The sequence below is a fragment of the Stomoxys calcitrans genome, chromosome 1 (genome assembly GCF_963082655.1).
Source record: "Stomoxys calcitrans chromosome 1, idStoCalc2.1, whole genome shotgun sequence".
NCBI classification, from domain to species: Eukaryota; Metazoa; Arthropoda; class Insecta; order Diptera; family Muscidae; genus Stomoxys; species Stomoxys calcitrans.
In genome coordinates, this window is record NC_081552.1 from 72079312 (window position 1) to 72105389 (window position 26078).

At 39.0% G+C, this 26078-nt stretch overlaps 1 protein-coding gene across 3 annotated transcripts in view; it reads left to right on the forward strand.

Moving 5' to 3' along the window:
- Positions 1-26078, forward strand: part of LOC106090085 (uncharacterized) — a 503676-nt gene that overhangs the window by 226662 nt on the left and 250936 nt on the right. Inside the window, exon 6 of one of the 3 annotated variants that reach the window (XM_059363740.1) lies at positions 3598-3671. The exons of the other annotated variants lie outside the window; for them this stretch is intronic. Coding sequence (XP_059219723.1) covers positions 3598-3650 — 53 coding nt within the window. The 3' untranslated portion in view covers positions 3651-3671. Of the gene's footprint in view, positions 1-3597; positions 3672-26078 lie in introns of those variants that run through there. 3 annotated transcript variants of the gene reach the window in all.

Below are 26078 nucleotides of genomic sequence, written 5' to 3' on the forward strand. Positions count from 1 at the left end.
CAACCGAGTGCCGTGACCCATAGATCGAAAGGAGTTTAGGTAGAGTTCCGCTCCTAACCAGGAAGGTAAACACGTCCATATACGTGGGATCAGTTTGGTTCTCATGTACAGTACATGTACATGTGACTAAACAAACAACGTGTGCATGAGGCGTTGCCAGATGCATTGTATTCGGGCCTTGGGTCTCGAAGGATCGGGCAATGATGGCAGGCACCTGCGTTAAACACGACATTCGTGAGGCATCTGTCTCCTTGGGAGGAGAAAATGTTCCAATTACTGAAAGCACAAAATATCTGGGTGTTTAACTGCACGGGAAATTGAACTTCAAATCAAACACTTTGGAAAGGGAAAGAGAGGCAACTCTTGTCATATGCACCTGCAAGGGAGCCATTGGCAAAGTTAGGAGTTTAATCCGCATGCAATGCACTGGGTATATACTGCAGTTGTCATACCTATAATGCTATATGGTGTTGTGGTCTGGTGGACGGCGGTTCAAAAGTCGACTCACTGTTCAGTACTCAGCTGGATCCAAAGGACACACAATGTTGCCCCGGTAGACAAAAATTCAAACATCAAAAATGAAAAAAATATATATTTATATTTGAAGTCCCCCTTCAACTAATTCGTGTTTTCGTCGAAGGTTTTTTAACAAATCAATGGTACATAATTTTTTCCAAAATTTAAAATTTATGTTTATGTGAACAAAATGGGTTTTTTATTGGAGTATCAAATTAAAACAAGTAAAAAGGCGTTAAGTTCGGCCGGGCCGAACTTTGGACACCCACCACCTCGGGTATATATGTAAACCAATTTTCATCAAAATTCGGTGAAAATTTCATACCTTATACTCATAAACCTCATACCGATCTGAACTATATACGACACGGATGTCGAAAAGCCGAACATAAGTCGCTGTGTCAAATTTCAGTGAAATCGGATTATAAATGCGCCTTTTATGGGGCCAAGACTTTAAATCGAGACATCGGTCTATATGGGAGCTCTATCCAAATCTGAACCGATTTGGGCCAAGTTGCATAAACATGTCGAAAAGCCTAACACAAAGCACTGTCCCAAATTTCGGCGAAATCGGACAATAAATGCCTCTATGGGCCCTAAACTAAACCTCTTTTATGGGCCCTAAACCTATGGCAGCTATATGCAAATCTGGATTGATCTGGGCAAAATTTAAGAAGGACGTCGAAGAGCCTAACCAAACTCACTGTGTCAAATTTCAGCAACATCGGACAATAAATGAGTGTTTTATGGTCCCAAAACCTAAAACCTAGATATCGGTCTATATGGCAGCTATATCCAAATCTGGACCGATCTGTGCGATATAGCAGAAGTATGTCAAGGGGCTTAACTTAACTCACTGTTCCAAATTTCGGCGACATCGGACAATAAATGAGCATTTTATGGGCCCAAAACCATAAATCAAGAAATCGGTCTATATGGCAGCTATATCTAAATCTGAACCGATCTGGACCAAATTGAAGAAATATGTCAAAGGGCCTAACACAACTCACTGTCCCAAATTTCAACAAAATCGGATAATGAATGTGGCTTTTATGGGCCTTACACCATAAATCGGAGGATCGATCTATATGGCAGCTATATCCAAATCTGGACCGATCTGAGCCAAATTGACGAAGAATGTCGATGGGCCTTACATAATTCATTGTCCCGAATTTCATCAAAATCGGATAATAAATGTGGCTTTTGTGGGCCTAAGACCCTTAACCGGGGGAACGGTCTATATGGCAGCTATATCCAAATCTGAACCGATCTGGGCCAATTTAACGAAGGAAATCGAAGGGTCTAAGACAACTCACTGTCCCAAATTTCAGCAAAATCCGATAATAAATGTGGCTTTTATGGGCCGTAGACCCTAAATCGGAGGATCGATCTATATAGCAGCTTTACCCAACCTGGACCGATCTGAGCAAATTGACGAAGGATGTCGAAGGGCCTAACACAACTCACTGCCCCAAATTTCAACAAAATCGGATAATAAATGTGACTTTTATGGGCTTATGACACTAAATCGGCGGATCGGTCAATATGGGGGCTATATCAAGATATAGTCCGATATAGCCCATCTTCGAACTTAACCTGCTTATGGACAAAAAAAGAATCTGTGCAAAATTTCAGCTCAATATCTCTATTTTTAAAGACTGTAGCGTGATTTCAACAGACAGACGGACGGACATGTCTAGATCGTCTTAGATTATATAGAATATATATACTTTATAGGGTATATATACTTTATAGGGTATAGAATATATATACTTTATAGGGTCGGAAATGGATATTTCGATGTGTTGCAAACGGAATGACAAAATGAATATACCCCCATCCTTCGGTGGTGGGTATAACAAGTGAAAACGCATTAAGTTCGGACGAACTGAACTTTGGATACCCACCACCTCGTATATACATATTAAACTCATTTGGATATAGCTCTCATATGGATCAGATCTGGGATCTTAAGCCATAAAATTCTCATTTATGCCATGATATCCTTAGGCGCCCCGGTAGCCGGGTTGGTAGAGTCCTCAGATTGCCAGGGCTGGGGTCGTGGGTTCGATTCCCACCCATGGCCATGGTCTGTCGCTACTGTGGATAAAAATTGTCTAAGTGAGCTTGTAAAGGACTGCCACTCTAATGTAGACCTAAACCTAACCTGATTTCGTTTAAGTCTTAAACTGTGACTTATATAAACTTCTCGGTACCTGAACCGAATATGATCCAAATCGGCCCATACTTGCACAAGAATATAGATTTTTAATAAAATAGGATAATAAACTGATGAGTATTCAAAGTTCGGCACGACCGAACTCGATGCGTTTTTACTTGTTTTTTAAAATTTGGTTAGGAATTGCATCCGGTGTGTGCTTAAGAAGTATAGTGGGGTGATTTGTTTCTATACGAGCAATAGATACGGATTCAGACCATACTTGACATGGATGTTGGAGGTTATAGGAGTAATCACTATGCAAAATGTCGGTCATATCAAATAGTAGTTACGCCCTCTAGACGCTTAGGGAGTTATATCGGGAGGTCGAATTATCGGATTATAAGGGAGTTGGAGGTGTTAGGAAAAATTATGCAAAAATTCACCCAAATTGGATAAGAATTGCGCCCTCTAGGGACTTAAGAAGTACAATGGGAGATCACTTTATATGGGGGCTTTATGAGGAAATAGCCCGATATAGACGGCGATCAGGAATACGTAAACGTAATGACAAAATTAATATATCACTTCAGAAGAAGAAAATTTAAAAGTAAGTAGTCAATTGAAAAGCAAGGCAGCGGGAGCGGGAGCAGGGCGAAGAAAAAATTGCCGGAGCGGAGCAGACAAAAGGTACCCGCTCCGAATTCCTGGGCATGCTTCAATGTACACTAGCTGGAAGATTTTCTGTATGAACGGAAAGCGGAGCCAGAATTTCTTCATTGGGATGGATGTTTTTTACCTCGAAGTAGTACCAATTGAATTTTCACCGTAGTTTAGTTTTATTTTGGTTTTTTTTTTGGAAACAACAGCATATATATTCTGTTAAATTTTAAACTAAATGTTATAATTATTGTTTGTTTCAGGTAATACAAATGTCTTTAAATTCAATTTACAAATCGGGGCAAATGGTAAGTAGTTGAAATGAATTAAGATATGTGAAAAAGAGAATGTCACAAATGTTTTAAATATTTCCTTCTTCTCAACAAATGGCGGATATCCCTGCTTCTAACTTACATATAAGACGTTCGGCTATTCTTTGATGTACGTTTTTTGCTTTTCCATCAACTTATGCAGGCACTTGCACATCGCTAACTCTTAACTTTCCTTTTCTTGAGTGTGGTATTTCTCGTCGTTCTATCATAAACCTTTGCTATCAGCATTTAATCCTTAACTTAAAAAGGCTGTTCTTGAGTTTGAAATTTTAAGATATTTTTGTCGTTTTTTGCGTTTTCTTTTTTTAGTTTGTGAACATCATTTAATACTTAAGACAGGTGGACATACGGACAGATAGTCTGACACTTAAAGACAAACATGTTGAGAAACAGTGCAAGTAGAGAGGCAAGAGGTATGTGCATTGCAGCAAGCCACAAAGAACACAGGACAAACAACAAACAACTAAAAGGCATCCACAAACAACAAAAGGATGCGCTAAAGCATCATTTTTGTTATCATGCGTCGCGTTCTTCTTCTTTTTGTTTGTTTATTTGTTGGCCTCTCTCAGGTATTATTGTTTTAGGTCGCATCTTTAGGAAGGAGAGGAAAAAAAAAAGGAAACAGCACACAAAGCTTTGTATGACTTTTTATGGTTCAGTAGTTGTAAAACATATTGTACATCCCATTCTCCCCATGTCGCCGACATGGTGGACCCTATTGCTGCTGCTGTAACCACGTCTGTCGGCTTTAAGGCTTTTTGATCATTTCGTTTTCTTGGCTCTCTCTCTCTCTCTCGTGGTGCCAAGTCGCGTGGTTTGACCGAAAAGGGCCCTAAACGGATATCAAAGCCTTTGGAGCCGCCAAAGGAATATTCCTCGCTCGTTTGAACATGAATTGTTGCCGTTGTCGTCATTGCTGCCGCTGCTGCTGTTGCCGCCGCCACATGCCATTTTTGGGTTTTGTCCCAAAATAAAAGTTCTGTTTTTGGTAATATTACGTTATAGACTTTGGCAGTTGCTTTATCGATGGGATAATGGTGTTTTTTTTGTGGGTTTGGTGCCTTGTGGTTTTCTTCGCTTTTTTATTTCTTTGCGTTTTGGAGTTTCTGCAAGATTTTACACATTTGTATTAAGGCCTAATCATTATTTGCATATAATCGGTTTAATGGCTATTTCTGCGCACTGCCATAAAGAGGATGGTTTATTTGTTGGTTTGTCTTTTAATGTCATTGAGTTGCATCATCCGGAAGTGATAAGGTCTGGCATACGAAATGTTTCCTTGGGAATATATTGGAAATATAATTAAATGCTAAATATGGCCAAAGAGCATTTAAGACACTGGGAAAATGAGATATTTTGAGCTTTCAGGGAAGTTGTAATGATGTAATTGTTATTTAATATTTTGAATGTTTTGCTTAAGTGTTGGCAGTAGTGGCGCCCAACTTGGGTTACTTTGGAAATGTTTTTGTCATTGGTTGGAAATTTTAATAACCTATTCTTGAATAGATAGGAATATATGGTTTCTTTTCACATGAAGACCAAGTAAATGTCAATCATGACATTTATAGGCACTGTGGCGCCCAACGAGATGGTTAGGATAGATTTTGGTGTCGGTTTGTTGTTAGATTCACTTGGGCACTTTGCAACATCACCGCAACAGGAATACTAAATTCCACTGTTTCCTCGACGTCCTCACAGCTTCTGCAGTAAAGTTAACTCGCCACCTTTAGTCTATCATCATGTTTTCCAATTAGACAGTGGGCTATCACCGTTCTAGTGATCGACAGCAAAGCTGAATTTAAATTTAATTTTATTTTATAATATTTTACACCTATACCATATGATGGAGGTATACCTATTTTGTCATTCCGTTTGTAACACTGCGAAATATTGATTTCAAACCAAACTATGTATATAAAGGGTGATTTTTTAGCTATTATTTTTGGCAACACTAGTTTAAACAGCTCACGCATGTTTCGCGTTTTGTTTCATTGTCAAACATCTTCAGTTTGGTCTATACTTTAGCCATGAATCGTCTTACGTCAAAATGCGTGCTCTGTTAAGAAAGTTCATCGCACGCTTCTTCCATCCATCATCGAAGCTCATTTTTGGCTCAATGGATGCGTAAATAAGCAGAATTATCGATTTTGGAGTAAAGATCAGCCAGAAGCATTGTAAGAGTTACCAATGCATCTAGAAAAAGTCACAGTTTGGTGCGGTTCATGGGCTGGTGGCATCATTGAACCGTACCTCTTCAAAGATGATGCGAACCGTAACGTAAGTGAGAATGGTGAGCGCTATCATGGGATTATATTCAACTTTTTTTACCCAAAATGCAAGAACTTGACATGTGGTTTCAACAAGACGGTGCCACATTCCGCACATCACGAGTAACCATGGACTTATTGAGAGGCGAGTTCGGTGAACACTATATTTCAAGTTGGGGACCAGTCAATTAACCTATTTCTATCGACTATTTTTTGTGAGGCTATGTTAAACCTCATGTCTATACAAGAGGTTAAACAAAAACTGTGGAACTCGGTTAATAACCGGATATATATTAGCCGATTTTCAGATTTGGTTTTTGAGCCTCTAGAAGGCGCAATTAGCCTCCGATTCAGCTGAAGTTTTGTTACGACTTACAAAAGTCGTGCCAACTATGGTTTAGATAGGCCCATATTTATTTCATCAAATCGAACAATCCGTTTCCCATTTATTATACCCTACACCATAGGATAGGGGGTATAATAATTCCGTCATTCTGTTTGTAACACCTCGAAATATGCGTCTGAGACCCCATAAAGTATATATATTCTTGATCGTCATATCATTATAAGTCGATCTGGCCATGTCCGTCCGTCTGTCGAAAGCACGCAAAGTTTCGAAGGAGTAAAACTAGCCGCTTGAAATTTTGCACAAATACTTTTTATTAGTGTAGGTCGGTTAGGCTTGTAAATGGGCCAAGTCGGTAAATGTTTTGTTGTAGCTGCCATATAAACCGATCTTGGGTCTTGACTTTTTGAGCCTCTAGAGGGCGCAATTCTCGTCCGATTTGAAATTTTACTAGTAGTGTTTTGGTGGCACTTCCAACAACTGTGTTAAGTATGATTGAATTTGGTTCATAATCTGGTATAGCTGTCACATAAACCGATCTTGGATCTTGACTTCTTCAGCCAATAGAGCTCGCAATTCTCATTCTCAAATTTTGCATGAGGTATTTTGTTATGACTTTCAATAACTGTGCCAAGTATGGCGCCAATCGGTATATAACCTGATATAGCTGCCAGATAAACCGATCTGGGATCTTGATTTTTGAGCTTCTAGAGGGTCCAATTCTCATTCGATTTGGCAGAAAATTTGTACGACGGCTTCTCTCATGACCTTCAATATACGTGTCTAATATGGTCTGAATCGATCAATAGCTTGATACTGCTCCCCTATAAACCGATCTCCCGATTTTGTTTCTTAAGCCCCTGCAAGGCGCAATTCTTATCCGAATGAAGTGAAATAATATACAATGACTTCTACAATGTTCAGCATTCATTTATGGTCGGAACCGGACTATAACTTGATATATTGGGTTGCCCAAAAAGTAATTGCGGATTTTTCATATAGTCGGCGTTGACAAATTTTTTCACAGCTTGTGACTCTGTAATTGCATTCTTTCTTCTGTCAGTTATCAGCTGTTACTTTTAACTTGCTTTAGAAAAAAAAGTGTAAAAAAAGTATATTTGATTAAAGCTCATTCTAAGTTTTATTAAAAATGCATTTACTTTCTTTTAAAAAATCCGCAATTACATTTTGGGCAACCCAATAGCTCCAATAGCATAACAGTTCTTATTCATTATTCTTTGTTTGCCTAAAACGAGATACCGCGCATAGAACTAGACTAATGCGATCCAGGGTGGAGGGTATATAAGATTTGGCCCGACCGAACTTAGCACGCTCTTACTTGTTTTATTTTATTTTATTTTATTTTATTTTGTTTTGTTTTACTTTATTTTATTTTATTTTATTTTGTTTTGTTTTACTTTATTTTATTTAATTTTTTTAATTTTATCTTATTTTATTAGAGTTTATTTCATTTAGCAAATTCGCCCATGAGTATCCCATCAAAGAAGCTGTGTAAGGAACAACAATGCGTCTACCGAACGAAGCCACACGAAGTTGCTTATACTGTACGTGTGCTACTGTTCGGTTTAACTATGCCCACGAGCATAGTTATTTATATGCGGTTGCGTGCTGTTGCCCAACTATGACTTAGAATGTTTGTATTCTACCTTCACCATAAGAAGAACCCCCCGGCAATCCATCAGTACCCCCATTGCTTATGTGGCAGCAACAGTTTGATACTGTTGAAAAAAACTTCATAAATATTAAACAAAATTCATTGAAAATTATGCAACTTTTCTTCTTTTGATTGCTTAATAGTCAAAAAAGAAAAATTAAAAATGCAAGAAGAGTATTTCTTGCAAGATGAGTTTTGTTACTTCACGACAACCTCATTGCCAAAAGTCATCATGACATACGTGAAAACTCCATTAGTAACTATCTATCCATAGAGACTCCAGATTGAACTTGACTTAGTCAACGATTTAGCTGCTCATGAAATTTAAGTAGCATTTTTGTTTTGCCTACTAACCACCTCCTGCCCATTCGCATTGGCATCGTCATCTTCATTCTCTAACCATTGACCCGTGGATCATGATATAGGCAAACTATTAAGAAAAATAGACACGCAAAGGTATATAGGAATCTTTGGCAACATTGTTGCACTAACATTTGAGCTAAAGAAAAAAATAAAACAAAATGAAGTAGAGGTCTACCAAACGATGCCTTCACTGACAGTAATGATATGCAACATTATTTATGAGACATGCAACATTTATCTCCTTAGTTGCTGCGGCTGGACGTTCGGTGTTTGCTTGCTTACACACCTAATCGTTGAAATTAAGACTAGTTGGCACTTTTTAAAGCATTTGAGTTAATTTTTCTTTTTTTTTTTTTTTGATTTGATTGTCTGCCAGGATTTTCACCACTTTATCAAATTTCCACTGCCATTTTCATTTGAAATGTTTGAAAGTTCTTAAAAGAGATTTATGGAAGATCTAAAATGGAAAATCTTGAACTAAAAGTTTTAATGTGGTATTTCGTACACGTTTAAGCCATTATGCTGACATGCCAAGTTATTGGCATTGGCATGAAAAGTTAAAGCAGTTAAATGTTAAGGAGCTTTTACATCAGTAGATTATCAAAATGTAAAACTATGGCTTAAATAGAAACAACTAGGGGGGCCTGCGAGGCTTAAAATGTTTGCTTGACAATTGGTATGCATGGGTTAATTGAAGGAGGCGCCCCCTCAGAGGCCAGTTTTGGTTCGATGGAGTATTCCAGTAGAAGGGTAATTTAGGGGCACATACATTACAGATCCAGAAACCAGAGACAAGTGGGTAAAGAATAAACGTATGTCGAGTTATATCTAAATTAAGGTGGGTCTAAATTATGAAAAGTTCATCGTTAAAACCGGGAAACCCGATTTTGAACTTAGATCCATGATTGTCGGGCATAACTACTTATAATTTTTGGTAGATTACGATAACGAGAACCGCCTGATGAATGTTTCTGATCCTTACCAATTGACTCACCCCAAATCGGGAGATCGGTTTATAGGGGAGCTATATTCAAATATGAATATAGCCATCTGCTTCTATATATTTATATAAAAATGAATTTGTGTTTGTTTGTATGTTTGTTTGTTTGTGGGTTTGTAAATTTGTTTGTTCCGTATAAACTCAAAAACGCCTGAACCGATTTTTTTTTAAATTTTTACAGATTGTGGGGAATGATCCGGAAGGAACAATAGGCTATATAATTTATTGATATCGGTAGCGGGGCGGACCCTCCCCCTTACCCTAAAAGTACGACCCCAAAATAAAAGTGAACTGATCGGGACAATATGGGATTCAAATGAAAGATATTCAGGAGAAGACTACGAACTTCATATTAAAAATTGGATTCAAGTAACTGGGGGCCGCCCCGACCCCAAATTCCCCTAAAATAGGTTTATGGGGCGATATTGACAATATGGGACTCGAATGAAAGGTATTCGGGAGTAGATTACGAAAATGGTCAGGAAGGAGGAAAAAGCTTTTTAGTTTGTTGATATTGGAAGGGGGCGGACCCTCCCCCGTTACCCCAAAAACACCTCTTAAAATCAAAAGTGGACCGATAGGGACAATATGGGTATCAAATGAAATGTATTGGGGAGTACAATACGAATATGATATTAAAAATTTGGATCAAGTATGCGAGGGGTCATCCATCCCCAAAAACTCCCCCAAACAAATATATTGAACGTAAATACTATTATCGGAATCAAATGAAATGTATTCGGGACTAGACTACGAATATAACATACAAAATGGAGTCCATGTAATTGGGGATCGCCCCACCCCCAAATGAGAATACAATTCGATCATAGCTAGATGCGCCTCAAATACGTTTAGTATTTGATAGCAGATTACGAATATGACATTACACTTTGTGTCCAAGAATCTAGGTGGAGCTTTACTTCCTAAAGTCGCCTCCAATAGTTTATTTGGCCTATTAAAACAATCGGGGGATCAAGTCATAGATATTTTTAAGTGGAGTGCGTTATTAAAATTTGTGCTCAAGTGGCAGTCGGAGTGAGGCGCACAATTCTCCTACGCCCCCACCAAACGGCTGTATACACCAATTATGACAATATGGGGTTCAATTCACTGTATAAGTTTGTGGACTGCGAATATGAAATCTTTATTCTGCTCATTCATCTAGGGGACCACCTCACTCCAAAACAGTTGAACAGTTATAACGACCTAATAGGACACTGCCACCATACCTCCAAAGTTATGACGTTCAGTGGGATAGGAGCAGTTGCAAACCTTAACGTCATGGTGGCCGCCATTTTTAGCTCATCGACAAAGAGCCTTCTTTTCCCAGACAAATCCAAACAACGTGCTGCTGGGCGATACTTTCAGGATTGAAAGTTTTACACGGTTTAATTACTAAGAATTGTCGCCACCGCACCTTATATAAAGACCGGCACATTAGTTCTTTACCACTGAGAATCGTTTAATATGGCAATTTGATTTGATTTAAAAAGGCTAAATTATGACTATTCAACAAGTAGCCATATAGTCGGTTATAGACAACTACCACATGACGATCAATGTTATAGGCGCTAAGCCGCTCCAAGCGAGTAGCAAAAAAGCTCTAACAGATGGGAGAAATGTCAAATTCTCAGTCGTTTATATGTGTTTGCGCAAGGATCTAGGGCGACATGGAACGGAGAACTTTTAAGTTATTTTAGAAGCATTTTGGGTATTAAAGTCTAAACCTTTCTCTTATAGATGGCAGCGATAACATTTAGAAAAGCGTCATCTGTTTGCAAATGGATCAACTGAATGGAAACGCCACCACGAACAGAGAGAGGGCAGAGTGGAAAAAAACTGATCATGCAGCATTTATCTTTATATAGGAATTTCGTTGCGATTGATTGCTGTATTATTATACCCTCCACCATAAGATGGGGGGTATACTAATTTTTATACCCTCCACCATAAGATGGGGGGTATACTAATTTCGTCATTCTGATTGTAACTACTCGAAATATTCGTCTGAGACCCCATAAAGTATATATATTCTTGATCGTCGTGAAATTTTATGCCGATCTAGCCATGTCCGTCCGTCTGTCCGTCCGTCCGTCCGTCCGTCCGTCCGTCCGTCCGTCCGTCCGTCTGTCCGTCCGTCCGTCCGTCCGTCCGTCCGTCCGTCCGTCCGTCCGTCCGTCCGTCCGTCCGTCCGTCCGTCCGTCCGTCCGTCCGTCCGTCCGTCCGTCCGTCCGTCTGTCTGTCGAAAGCACGCTAACTTCCGAAGGAGTAAAGCTAGCCGCTTGAAATTTTGCACAAATACTTTTTATTAGTGTAGGTCGGTTGGTATTGTAAATGGGCCATATCGGTCCATGTTTTGATATAGCTGCCATATAAACCGATCTTGGGTCTTGACTTCTAGAGCCTCTAGAGTGCGCAACTCTTATCCGATTGGGATGAAATTTTGCACGACGTGTTTTGTTATGACATCCAACAACTGTGCCAAGTATGGTTCAAATCGGTCTATAACCTGATATAGCTGCCATATAAACCGATCTTGGGTCTTGACTTCTTGAGCCTCTAGAGTGCGCAATTCTTAACCGATTGGGATGAAATTTTGCACGACATGTTTTGTTACGATATCCAACAACTGTGCCAAGTATGGTTCAAATCGGTCCATATCCTGATATAGTTGCCATACACACCGATCTGGGGTTTTGACTTCTTGAGCCTCTAGAGCGCGCAATTCTTATCCGATTGAAATGAAATTTTGCACCACGTGTTTTGTTACGATATTCAACAACTGTGCTAAGTATGGTTCAAATCGGTCCATAACCTTATATAGCTGTCATATAAACCGATCTTGGGTCTTGACTTCTTGAGCCTCTAGAGGGTGCAATTCTTATCCAATTTGAATGAATTTTGGCACGTAGTATTTTGTTATGATATCCAACAACTGTGCCAAATATGGTTCAAATCGGTTCATAACCTGATATAGCTCCCATGTAAACCGATCTGGGATCTTGACTTCTTGAGGCTCTAGAGGTCGCAATTATTATCCGATTTGCCTGAAATTTTGTACGACGGATTCTCTCATGACCACTAACATACGTGTTTATTATGGTCTGAATCGGTATATAGCCCGATACAGCTCCCATATAAATCGATCTCTCTATTTTACTTCTTGAGCCCACAAAGGGCGCAATTCTTATTCGAATTGGCTGACATTTTACACACGTCTCCAACATATAATTTAATTGTGGTCCAAACCGGACCATATCTTGATATCGCTCTAATAGCAGAGCAAATCTTTTCTTATATCCTTTTTTTGCCTAAGGAGAGATGCCGGGAAAAGAACTCGACAAATGCGATCCATGGTGGAGGGTATATAAGATTCGGCCCGGCCGAACTTAGCACGCTTTTACTTGTTTTTTGATTGAAAATTTAGCTCAAAGATAAGAAGCCTCCTTTTTATAGTCGAGCCCAAGTGGCGTGCCGATAAGCACACATTTTTTTTTCGTTTTGTCATTCGATTCGTTCGCCAAGTCATTGAAAACAGCTGATTTTTTAAAGGGAAAATAGCTGTTTTCAATGACTTGGCGAACGAATCGAGTGACAACAAGTAAAACCGTGAAAAGTTCGGCCGGGCCGAATCTTACATATCCATGGTAGAGGGCATGTATCTCATTTGTCATTTTTTTGCCCGATATTTCTTTATAGGCAAGATATTTCTTTATAGGATAAAAAATGCAGAGCTATTGGAGTTATTTCAAGTTATCAACCGATTCGGACCATGCATGGTTATGCTGTTGGAGTAAAAGTAATTGTGCAAAATGTCAACCAAAATTGAATAGGAATTGAGCCCTATAGTGGCTCAAGAATTACAATCGGTTCATATGGGAGCTATATGAGGTTAAGGACCCATTAAGACCCTATTTGACACGTATGTGGAAGGTCGCAGGAGAAATCGTTGAAATAATGTTTTGCCAAATCGCATATGAATTGCGCTCTCTAGAGGCTCAAAGAGTCAAATTAGGAGATCGATTTTAATGGGAGCACTTGGCACAGATGTTGGAAGTCATAACAAAATATCTTATACAACATTTGAGACAAATCGGATAAGAATTGCGGCATTTAGGGGCTTAAGAGGTCAAGATCCAAGATCGGTTTATATGGCAGCTATATCGAAGCATACACCAATATGAACCATTTACTATCCCAACTCACGCACATTAATAGTATTTGTGCAAAATTTCTTAGTGGTCTGTCCTTAAGTTTTTGTACTGAATTCTTAAATGGATAACTATTATTGAAAGATTATCCAGTGGTCAAATTTTTTTCTGACATTAGATAGGCCGACAAAACTGGAAATTCGATTGAATTTAAAAATAGACAATATGATGGGAATAAACAGCGAGCATCACCAACAACAAATTCAGCGCCATCTATTGGGAAATAGAAATTATTTGAATAGCCAACCAAACCCGAACAAAGAAAAAGAGAGCGAAAAAAGAGAGCCAAAAAGTCGAACCGATTGGGACAATATGGGATTCAAAAGAAAGGTATTCAAGAGTAGAGAACGAATTATAATAAAAGTTGGGTCCAAGTATCTTGGGGGCCGCCCCAGCCCCCAAAACCCCTTGAAATAGGTTTATTTGACGATCATGACAATATGGGACTCCAATGAAAGGTATTCGGGAGTGGATTACGAATATGGTCAGGAAGTAGGAATAGGCTTTATAATTTATTGATAACGGAAGGGGCGGGCTCTCAACCGTTACCCCGAAAACACCACCCAAAATCAAAAGTGGACCGATAAGGACAATATGGGTAACAAATGAAAAGTATGCGGGAGTAGATAACGAATCTGGCATACAAATTAATGTCGAAATATAGGGGACCATACCGTCCCCAAAAAAACGACCAAAATGGGCGCATTAGCCAGTCACGGATATATGGGTCTCGGTTTGTTTGTTCTGTATAGACTGAAAAACGGCAGAACCGATTTTCTCAAAATTTTCGCATATTCTGTGGGTTGGTCTGGAAGGAAACATGGGCTATATAATTTTTCGGTAACAGAAGGGGGACGGACCCTCCCTCTTATGTCCAAAACACAACCCAAAATCAAACTTGGCTAGATCGGGACAACATAGGTATTGGAGAGTAGAATGTATAAAAATTTGGGTCTAAGTACCCATCGGGCCGCCCCAACCCCAAAACTCCCCCAAACAGACATACTGGACGTTAATTTCAATATGGGCCTCAAATGAAAGGTATTCGGGAGAAGATTTCGAATCTGGCATACAAAATCATATCATATCCGAAAATCATATCATGTACCCATATCCGAAAGTGGTCCGATGGGCACAATAAGGGAATCAAATAAAAGGTACTGGAGATCAGAAAACGAATATGGTATTAAAATTTGGGTCCAAGTACCCAGACTACGAGTATGACATTTAAATTTGCGTTCAAGTCTAGGTGGCGCTTTTCCTCCAAAAGATACGTTAAATGGGTTATTTGACCCATTATGACAATATTGGACTCAAATGAAAGGTATTTCAGAGAAAAAAACGAATGTGATATCCAATTTTGGAGCCAAGTGTTTTGGGGTACGCCCTAAAGCACTTCCTAAACTAAACGTCATTTCCTTTGGGAATAAAGAAATATCCCACCCCTAAAAAGCACTTCTCATTACCCTAATTTTTAAAAACACCAGGAATCGAGCTGGGGCAAGCCTCTCATACATCAATGAGTGCTTTCCGAGTCAAGTTTAAACTCAATGATAAGGGACATTTTTTTATAGCCTAGTTCGAACGGCGTCCCGCAGTGCGACATCTCATTGGGGAAATGACCATGCATGGCATTGTACCTCGCAAATGTCGCCAACATATAGCCTTAAGAGGGCATATCGGATGGAAGATATATATGGAAACTATATATAAATGTGGACCGATTTTTATGAAATTTCCACATGTATTGCGACGTCAAACAACACATCTCATGCAAAGTTTTGTAAGGATCGGACCAAAATTGTGGCTCTTATAGCCTACAAAGGCCATATCGGATGAAAGATATATATGGGAGCTAAAGGGTGATTTTTTTGAGGTTAGGATTTTCATGCATTAGTATTTGACAGATCACGTGGGATTTCAGACATGGTGTCAAAGAGAAAGATGCTCAGTATGCTTTGACATTTAATCATGAATAGACTTACTAACGAGCAACGCTTGCAAATCATTGAATTTTATTACCAAAATCAGTGTTCGGTTCGAAATGTGTTCATTCACCGTAACGTTGCGTCCAACAGCATCTTTGAAAAAATACGGTCCAATGATTCCACCAGCGTACAAACCACACCAAACAGTGCATTTTTCGGGATGCATGGGCAGTTCTTGAACGGCTTCTGGTTGCTCTTCACTCCAAATGCGGCAATTTTGCTTATTTACGTAGCCATTCAACCAGAAATGAGCCTCATCGCTGAACAAAATTTGTCAAAATTTGAACACATTTCGAACCGAACACTGATTTTGGTAATAAAATTCAATGATTTGCAAGCGTTGCTCGTTAGTAAGTCTATTCATGATGAAATGTCAAAGCATACTGAGCATCTTTCTCTTTGACACCATGTCTGAAATCCCACGTGATCTGTCAAATACTAATGCATGAAAATCCTAACCTCAAAAAAATCACCCTTTATATCTAAATCCAAACCGATTTTTATGAAATTCTGCATATGTATTGGGACGTCAAGTAAAACATCTCGTGGAGAATTTTGTAAAGATTGGACCAAAATTGTGGTTCTACAGCATTAATGGGCCATATCGGATAAAAGATATATATGGGAGCTATAACTAAATCTGCACCGATTTTTATGAAATTTTGTACACATGTTGAACTATTAAATCAAACATTTCCTGCATATTTTTTTAAAGATCGGACTAAAATTGTGGCTTATATAGCCGATTTTTTTCATAATCAATGGCGTTCGTCCTTGAACCTAAAAAGTGACTTGTGCAAAATGTTGTGACAGTCGGACAACAGATGCGACCTGTACCTTGATTACAAGAATACATGGACAGACAGACGGACATAGCTAAATCGAATCAGGAAGTGATTCTAAGCCGATCGGTATACTTATCAATGGGTCTATCTCGTCTCCTTAACGATGCAAACAAATGCACAAACTTACAATACCCTGTACCACATTGGTGGTGTAGGGTGTAATGAGCTAAGTTCGGCCGTGCCGAATCTTATATACCCTCTTCGTGGATCGCATGCGATAGGTTCTTTAAATGACTTTGTCAAATTTTTAAGAGCTCTTTCAAGTTATGGACCGTTGTAGTTGTCATGGTGGTTAGAGGTCATAAGAAGACACCACGTCCAAACTTTCAGCCCAATCGTATATTATTTGCGCTTTCAAGAGGCACAAGAAACCAAATCGGATGATCGATTTATATGGGAGCTATATAAAGTTATGAACTGATTAAGATCATACTTAGCAAGTATTTTGAAAGCCGAAACAAAACTCTATGGGCAAAGTTTCATCCAAATTGGATAATAATTGCACCCTCTCGAGGTTCAAGAAACCAAATCGGACGATAGGATTGTAACGGAGCTTTATCGGATTACGGAACTATTTGAACCAAATTTGACACGGCTGTTGAAAGTCATAGAAAAACTGTAAAAGTCAAACTGAAGATGTCAAATCTGATGATCGGTTTATATGGCAGCTACACCAGGTTATGAACCGATTTCGGCCATTCTTAGCACAGTTGTTGAAAGTCATAACAATACACCTCATAGCCAAATCGGATATGAATTGCGCCCTTTAGAGGCTTAAGAAGTCGAGATCCCCGATCCACCTACACTAATTGCAAGTATTTGTGTAAATTTCGACAGACAGACGGACGGACAGGGCTAAATCGACAGTATGTTTGTGCTAACGCGAACAGTCTTGCAGTGTAAGAAGGAGATTAACGCCTTCTCTGAGGATGACAAAATCCGCATCGTTTGGGTGCCGAGCCATAACGGAGTAAGGGGAAATGAAAGGGCAGACGATTTGGCTGCCCTTTACTGCCGTCAATAAATTTGGTTAACCCGAATCCTTTCGGGTCGACGCAGACCGAGTAAAGGGAGTGGGCGACGAATGCGTATGCAACATTGTGGACCAGCGAAACGGTCGGTAGGATGGCGAAAATCTTATGGGGGAATCCAGATCGTGTAAAGACGAGTCTATTACTGAAAGGAAGCAAGAAGGTGGTCAGTATAGCTATTGGTATCATAACGGGACACATAGGACGACGAGCTCACTTATGCAAAATCGGTGCGCAAAGTGATAGCATATGTAGGGCATGCGGGGAAGATGATGAGACGTTGGAGCATTTCCTTTGTCATTGCCCGGCTTTCGCGTCCAACAGATACCGGTACTTAGGTGGGGACACAATATCAGACATGAACCAACCTAGGGGAGTGGTATTGAAAACAATTAAGAATTTTTGTAGTTGCACGGAATTCCTAACTTAAAATTTTCTTTTTAGAGGTTACTTTATAGTTTTTAGAGCGCACAACAAGCCGATTTTTATCCGATTTGTTCGAAATTTTGCACAATGGCATCTTCTATGGTTTCCAACATCCAAGCCAATTATGGCCGGATTTGGTTCATAACCTGTTATAGCTCCAATAGCATAACAGTTGTTATCCATTATCCGGATAACGGGCAAAGAACTTGACAAATGATCCATGATAATTCGGTCCTGCTGAACTTTTTTTTACGTGTTAAATTTCCAATACAAAATTTCTATACATATTCACCTTTTTACTCCTTTTCATTCATCATTCTACGGTATTCATCCTATTTGGCTTATAAATAACTTGTTTGTTAGTATTGCCTAGGGGAACAAAATAATATTTGTTTGTTTTTGTTGCTCAACCATTGGCGCCCAACTTGTCGGCATCGTTGTATAAACAGTAGTTCCCCAAATGAGTTTTGTTAAAAACTCCTTATGCTTCAAAATCGTACAAATTTTCTGTTTTATTTCCTCTTAACACTTTGATGCTCCTTGACACTACACCTCGATTCTAATTTATCTCTTTATGCCTTTTCAGCCTCTCAGGGGACACAAAGATTGTAATCTACGATTTATTTGTTATTTATGGGAAATGTTATCTGCCCCATAGCCTGGACTCAATTCAGGGCTGTCAATGTTTTGGACATTTTGACTAATTAAACTGTTATAAATCTTTAAAGGTTTTCTGCAAAATGTCTGGAATACGTGCATGGTCATCGTCGATATGCTGGCAAGGTAAGCGACATGTTAAAAAAAGGCTCAGCATAGAATTTAAAACTCTGGCCAAACAGAAAATTTGTTTGGTTTGGTTTAGGCCCTTTGGCTAAGATGGCATATGCTAATGGTATTTGTGTCTATTTTAACAGCCAAGTCCGCAAAACATTCCATGGTGGTGCTTTTATATGGGAAGGGTTGTCGTCTTTCAATAAATCGATGACTATGCTCGAGGTAGTCTCAGACTCTCCTCTTCATCCCTTCCAGTAATGACAGGGTATTTTCAAGGGACTCCTGCCATGGTGTTGTGTCTATTCCTTCTGGTCTGGCCCACACTATCCTATGACCTCCAGTTGTCTTGCATCGGATGTGCTCCTTACAGAGCTTCATTTCTCTTCCATTGGAATCCCTGACTGCGCATATGACTATAACACCTTAACAAAATAGGTTTTATAGGCAAATAGCTAGGCAAGGATTTGTCATGAGGATTTTAAGGCTGAAGTTCGTCTCCTTTAGCATAGTGGCGGTTGTTCCCTTATTTTTTGGGTTGTTTTTTCTTTGCGATTTTTCAAAACCTCCAGCCTAAGAATAACAACAGCATATGGCAATTTATGTGGCAAAAATCTGCAAGACCTGCGCTGTACATACAGACATTGTACTGAGATTGACAAAAACCAATTAACTTTTAACTTTTTGCATTTATTTATCGCCACGCGAATGTCTTGCCAAGGCAGTATAAAAATTCAGAATAAAAAGACCTACAACAAAATGAAAAAAAAAAAAAACTGAAATGAAAACGAAAACTATGTAAGCCCATAAGGCGCTGGACTTTGGCGGTGATGGTGGTGGCAGGCAAAATGCCAAAACTTTGCTAGGCAGAGACGCTCAGAATTTTAACAGCCGAGATAGAGCAGGCAGCTTGGCTGGCATGCTGGCTATTATTCGTTTTATTTAAAAAAAATAAATGATAAAAAAATGTAGAACTTTTTTTTAAATTTTTTTTTTCCTTTCTGACTTGGGTTCTATGGCTGTAGCTTGAGGTTGTTGTTGTAGTTTTGTGTTCGTTGTATTATAAAGTCGCCGATAACATTGTAATCTCGTCTCGTCCAAAGTAACTGTCAAATTGTTAACATCTCTTTGGTTCAAGAGTTGCTTGGCCAATATGGCATCGCATGGCATGGCATGGAAACCAAGCCAAAGTCTTGAATACGAGAGTTTGAATTTTTAGTCTCTGCCAAGCAAATGAGTAGATGCGTTAATCTAGTTATCTATGCCCATAAGTCTTAAAATGTAGACTTTTACACACGCACACACACACACACACACACACTCGGCCCATTTAAGGAGTTTTTGCTACAGCGCATACCCACAGCCCCACACATTTTGGCCCCTTACTCACTGACTCACTCACTCACAAGAGTCACGACAGGCGGACATTACATTATCATGTAAGTGGAGATTTAATACTTTAACAAATAAAGCTTATGGGCGCATTATTAAAAAAGGATTTTCGTTATAGTCTTCATTCAACATTCTTCATCCTTTCATGGTGGTTTGGGGTCGCTAGCTTTCTGCCCATATGCCTGTCTCTCTTCCCAGCACCTTAAGGCTGCAGTCTATGTAAAGGTTTAAGACACTAATTAAACTTTAGTTGCACCGCCTGAAAAATCTGACAGATAGATTTCTTTGTCTGCCGTTGTTTGTCCTGACAGCTCTGACAGGGCAAGGTGATAATATTAAATGACAAAAAGTTAAGTAATAAAATGACCAAAGCTTTTAATTAACTTGGGCTAAAAGGTCGAAAAAAAAACGAATCTAAAAGGGGAACAACGAAGGGAAGGAAATTTGTTGTTGGGGCTGATATTGAAAGAACAAATTTTCTTAACTTTAACACCGCCTTAGTTTGTATACCCACCACCACTATAGGATAAGTGGTATACCCATTTGTTACTCTTCGAAATATCGTTCTGTGGCCTTATGAAGTCTTGACAATCTAAGTGGGCATGCTATTTTAAACCGATCTTCCCATGTTCGTCCGTCGGTCGAAATCATTGTTTGATCCTGCCTGGTTATATTGGCTCAAATTTGAACAAAGCTCACTTTCCTCGACTTGAATTCCCTAATTTTGGACCGATTGGTTAAAATATGGTACGTGGAGTAAACTTATAGCCTCCGACACCTACAACAAATACCGTCCAGATATATATTCGTAAATAATTGTAGTCCCTATATAAAGCAAACATTCCACTAAGGAACATGGGCAAACTTTTCCTTGCCATCCGATTCAAGTTTTAAGCTCGATGATAAGGGACCTCCTTTTTATAGCCGAGTCCGAACGGCGTGCCGCAGTGCGACACCTCTTTGGAGAGAAGTTTTACATGGCATAGTACCTCAAAAATGTTGCCAGCATAAGGAGGGGAAAACCACCGCTGAAAATTTGCTCTGATGGTCTCGCCAGGTTTCGAACCCAGGCTTTCAGCGTTAAAAGCGGACATGCTAAGCTCTGCGCTACGGTGGCCCTCAAACAACTAGTGGTCGAGAACTCATTTTTATACCCTCCACCGTAGAAAGGTGGTGGACAGTTTGATCTCAAAATATTGATCTGGGAGCCAACAAAGTATATATAATCTTGATCTCTTGCAATTCCTAGTTGATTTACTATGTCCGTCCATCTATGGGTCGAATGCACGCTAACTTTCAAAGGAGTAAAGCTAGGTTATGTTAGTGTAGGTCGGCCGGATTTGTAAATGCGCCAATTTGGTGAACGTTTTGATATAGCTCCCATATACATTACAATCTCTTTCACTTCTTTAGCCTCAGGAGGGTGCAATTCTTATCCGATTTGATTGAAATTTTGCATAAGGTGTTATGTTTTGACTTCCAACAATAGTGCCAAGTATGATTCAAATAATAACCTGACATGGCTGCCAACTAAATCGATCTTCAGATTAGACTTCTTAAGCCTTTAGAAGGCGCAAGTACCAACCAACTTAGCCCAAGTTTTGCAAGTAAATTTTACAACGTAAACTCAAACAACCGTACCAAGTATTCTCTGAATCGGTCTTTAACCAGATATGACTGCCACATAAACCAAACTCTCGCTCTGACTTCTTGAGCCTCTAGAGGACGCAGGTATTATCCGATTCCGTTGAATTTGAATGGCGGGACACACATAAAGCAAATGTTGCGTAGTCTCTTCTTCCACGACGTCGTCACAGCTTCTGAATGCAACCACTACTTACAACCTTCCAATCAGACAGTGACCTGTTATGACGGACACAATGACTGAGACGTCTCACAGCGACAGAAGAGCGAAAGACCTCTTCAAGTCTAGATTAGGCCACATAAATTTGGAGTGTTCACAAAACTGCTCAGACAGCGGTATTTGAATTCAGAAATATATTCCCCAGAGATTCAATGCCAATCGTCGTTATGACATTATATCTTAGCCATTCCACCACTTCTTTAATCGCAAGGATCTCCGCTTGATACACACTGCAGTGGTAAGGAAATCTTCTCGGTATGACCAGTCCAAGTATTTCGGAGTACACCCCAAAGATAGGCTTTGGGGTGTACGAATCCATCCTTTGTAAAGTCTTTGTAAATTCTTCTGACCGGGATATTATGGTTAAAATCGGTTCTATCAGGAATAGTGGTACAGTACTTTTTTAAAAAAGCTGCTCAGGCAATTTGTAATCCACACTGCCTGGAACATCGGGAATTAGATCGTTTGTCGTTGTTTTGCCTGACATAAGCCAGTCATTTAGGACCTTTGTGATCCGTTTGACCATAACGTCGATGTCCTGCGCGGCTTCCATTTCCTTTTTTTGTTCTAGAGGGAGTAGTTGTACAGAATGTGTGTCTGTTGAGCCGAGGGCCCACTTCTGCAATATTTTCTTTAAGACTGAATCTAATAAAGGGTGATTTTTTGAGGTTAGGATTTTCATGCATTAGTATTTGACAGATCACGTGGGATTTCAGACATGGTGTCAAAGAGAAAGATGCTCAGTATGCTTTGACATTTCATCATGAATAGACTTACTAACGAGCAACGCTTGCAAATCATTGAATTTTATTACCAAAATCAGTGTTCGGTTATAACGATGATCAGAGAAGCTGTGGTCTTCCAACACTACCCTATCGCCTCTTGCGCTTAAAGACTTTGAGACAAAGGTAACGTCTAGCACATCCTGCCTTTTGCTGGTAATAACGGTTGGTTTATTTCCTTGATATCCGAACTTCCCTATATGTGATGATGCTCATTATTATCACTTGCCACAATGTCAAGTCCTCCTGCCCTAAGCCCCTCGACATTTGTACCGAGTATGTTTAAGATCGGTCTTTATTTCGATATAACTGCCATATAGACTGAAATCTCAATTTAAGGTCTTGGGCCCATAACAGGCGTATTTAATGGCCGATTTCGCTGAAATTTGGTATAACAAGTTGTGTTAAGCTCCCCGATATCCCTGTTAAATACACCCAGATCGGTTCAGATAGGGATGCATCTGCCATATGTACTGATCTGCAGATTTTCGGAACATAACAGGTGAATTTATTAACCGATTTCGCTAAAATTTGACACAATGAGTTCTGTTAAGCCCTTCGAGACGAAAGTAAGGTCAAGATCGAGGTATATTTGCATATAGCTGCCATATAAACCGATCTCCCAATTTAAGTTCTTGAACAAATGAAAGCACGTTTATTTCGCTGAAATATGACACAGTGGGCTGTCTTAGGCTTTTCGAAATTGTTGTTCAATCTAGTTCAGATCGTTCTACGTTTGGATATAGCTGTCATATACAGACGCAAAAAAAATTCTGTTGACATAAAGGAAATTTTCGTCAAGTAAACTTATTTCCTGAAAAACGTTGAACTTTGTTTACGGAAAAAATAAAATTCTTGGAAGAATTTGAGTCATAACATAACATATAACTTTTTTATCCTAACAAAACCTTTCATTCTTGATTTTTTAGCTATGTACGTTTTGGCAACACTGGTTTAAACAGCTCACGCACGTTTCGTGTATTGTTTCACTGTCAAACATCTTCAGTTTGGTCTATTATTGAACTTTATCATCAAAGTTCATCGCGCGCTTCTTCCATTCTATCGACGAAGCGCATCTTTGTCTCAATGGGTACGTTAATAAGCAGAATCGTCGATTTTGGAGTGAAGATCAGCCAGAAGCATTGCAAGAGCTACCAACGCATCCAGAAAAAGTCACAGTTTCGTGCGGGTTATGTGCTGGTGGCATCATTGGACCGTACTTCTTCAAAGACGATGCGAATCGTAATGTAACTGTGAATGGTGAGCGCCATCGCGAGATGTTATACAACTTTTTTTTTGCCCAAAATGCAAGAGCTTGACTTCACAATGGACTTATTGAGGCGAGGCGAGTTCGGGTGAACATTTTATACGGTACCGGTCAATTGGCCACTTAGTGCGATTTAACGCCTTTAGACTATTCTTTGTGGAGCAATGTCAAAGCTTATGTCTATACAGATAAGCCCGCTACAATTGACGTATTGGAAGACAACATTGAAGCATTTATTCGTTAGTTACCGTCCGAAATGTTGGAAAGAATATGCCAAAATTGAACTAAGCGGATGGACCATTTTGCATGAAATTATCTTCAAACATTTAATTATATAGGCCGTACTATCGATTCAAAGAAAGATTTCATGCATTTTTTTAAATTTTGCGTATTTTTTTGAACAACTTTCCTATAGCTTTTAAAAATCACCCTTTATTCGGGGTATCAACTAGTTTTTCTGTATTTATAAATTAATTTAACGTCAAACGTTTAAAATGGATTGTGCATGTTGAAAAGGATGCCAAGTTAAATTTAATCTTGAGACATAACTCAAATTTATACGAATTATAAGCAGATCTCAGTCGGAAATTCTAACTCTTTCGGAGTACATTTGGATTTATTTTGATATTGTGATACACAATTATATTAAAAGCCTTCCATTTTCGCACAATTCCATTATGGCTTTGTTGTATGATATGCTGTATTCGTTATGCTATAAATTCGTTATGTTGTTGTTTTCGCACATTTAAATACCTACATTGTGATGGATATTTCTTTATCGCGTAAATGCTACCAAACAATGACTTTGACATAGAAATTCTTGCTCTAATGTTTTTTTCGTTGTCATACTATCTTTTTGCAACGAAACTTTAAAAATTAACACTTTCCGAGTTCATCATCCGCTCATTCAAAAAAAAAAAGGAAAAATGCTGTGGGTGAGAATGCGTCTATACCAATGACGAGCACACAATTGCAATTATTTACACGCCTATATGTCTGGTTGGGATTATTTTCTTTGTACGTACAAAGTAATGTGCAATAGAGTGCATACTTTTGCCAACCACTGGTCTATACGCTCATCTACTCACCATTTCTCTCTATTAAGAGAGACATAAACGAATAATTATTGGTCCGGTACACGAATAATCGGTTGTGGCTATCGAAGAACTTTAGCAATCAAAAATTTTTTTGGTTTTACAACAAAAGGAAGGTCTTTTCACCCTTGACAAGGCAGCTGCTAAAGGGTTTACCGTAACCAACGTTAGTTACTTTCAATAATACTACCTTTGATATATTGAAGCATAACGTTACACAGTTACAATACAAGTAAAACTTCGTGATAAAAGCATTTTTTTTGTCGTTAAAAATTTCCAAAAACGTTTTTTTTGCGTGCGTTTACCGATCTCCCGATTTAAGTTCTTAGGCCTATAAATTTTTTAACTGATGAATTTGGTTCAACGATTTGTGTTAGATCTTTGCATGGCCTTCGTGAATATGGTGAAGATCGGACCATATTTAGATGTAAATGATGCATTTTTCACCATATTATGACGAAAGGTGGTGGGTATCCAAAGTTCGGCCCGGCCGAGCTTTATATTTTTTTTTTATTGTTATGGGCTCAAGACTTAAGTCGGGAGATCGGTCTCTATTGGGAGTATATTAAGATATTGTCATACATTGCCATAGAACTCAGTGTGTAGTAATCTCTACATGAACAATTTCTTGGTAAGGGTAGGTCCCCCTAGTTACTTAACCGTACTTGTTTAACAAACAACGTATAAACAAACTTTGAGATAATCAGAATGGTTCACATTCCACTAGATAATAATATTTGAGTGAAGCATATATTGGGTATCCGTATTAAGAGTATGGGGTACAGAGAAATACCATCGACTGCAGCGTCTCCGTATTGTGATTTAAGCCGATTTAGAGCCAATTATGTAAAGAATAAACTGGTATCAAATGCCATCATAACTAGCAGTAGCAGATGTAGAAACTGGCTGTACAGCAAGGAAGCGTTATTTTGACAAACCATTTGAGCTTGTCAGATTAATCTTAACATTAATTGCTTGCAACTGGCAGTATATACAATTAAGAGATTGTGTCACTTGGCCCTAGAGCGGCTCACATTTTGTGGTTGTAAGCTAAATTGAAAAAAAGAGTTTGTGGTTTAAACCAGGAACC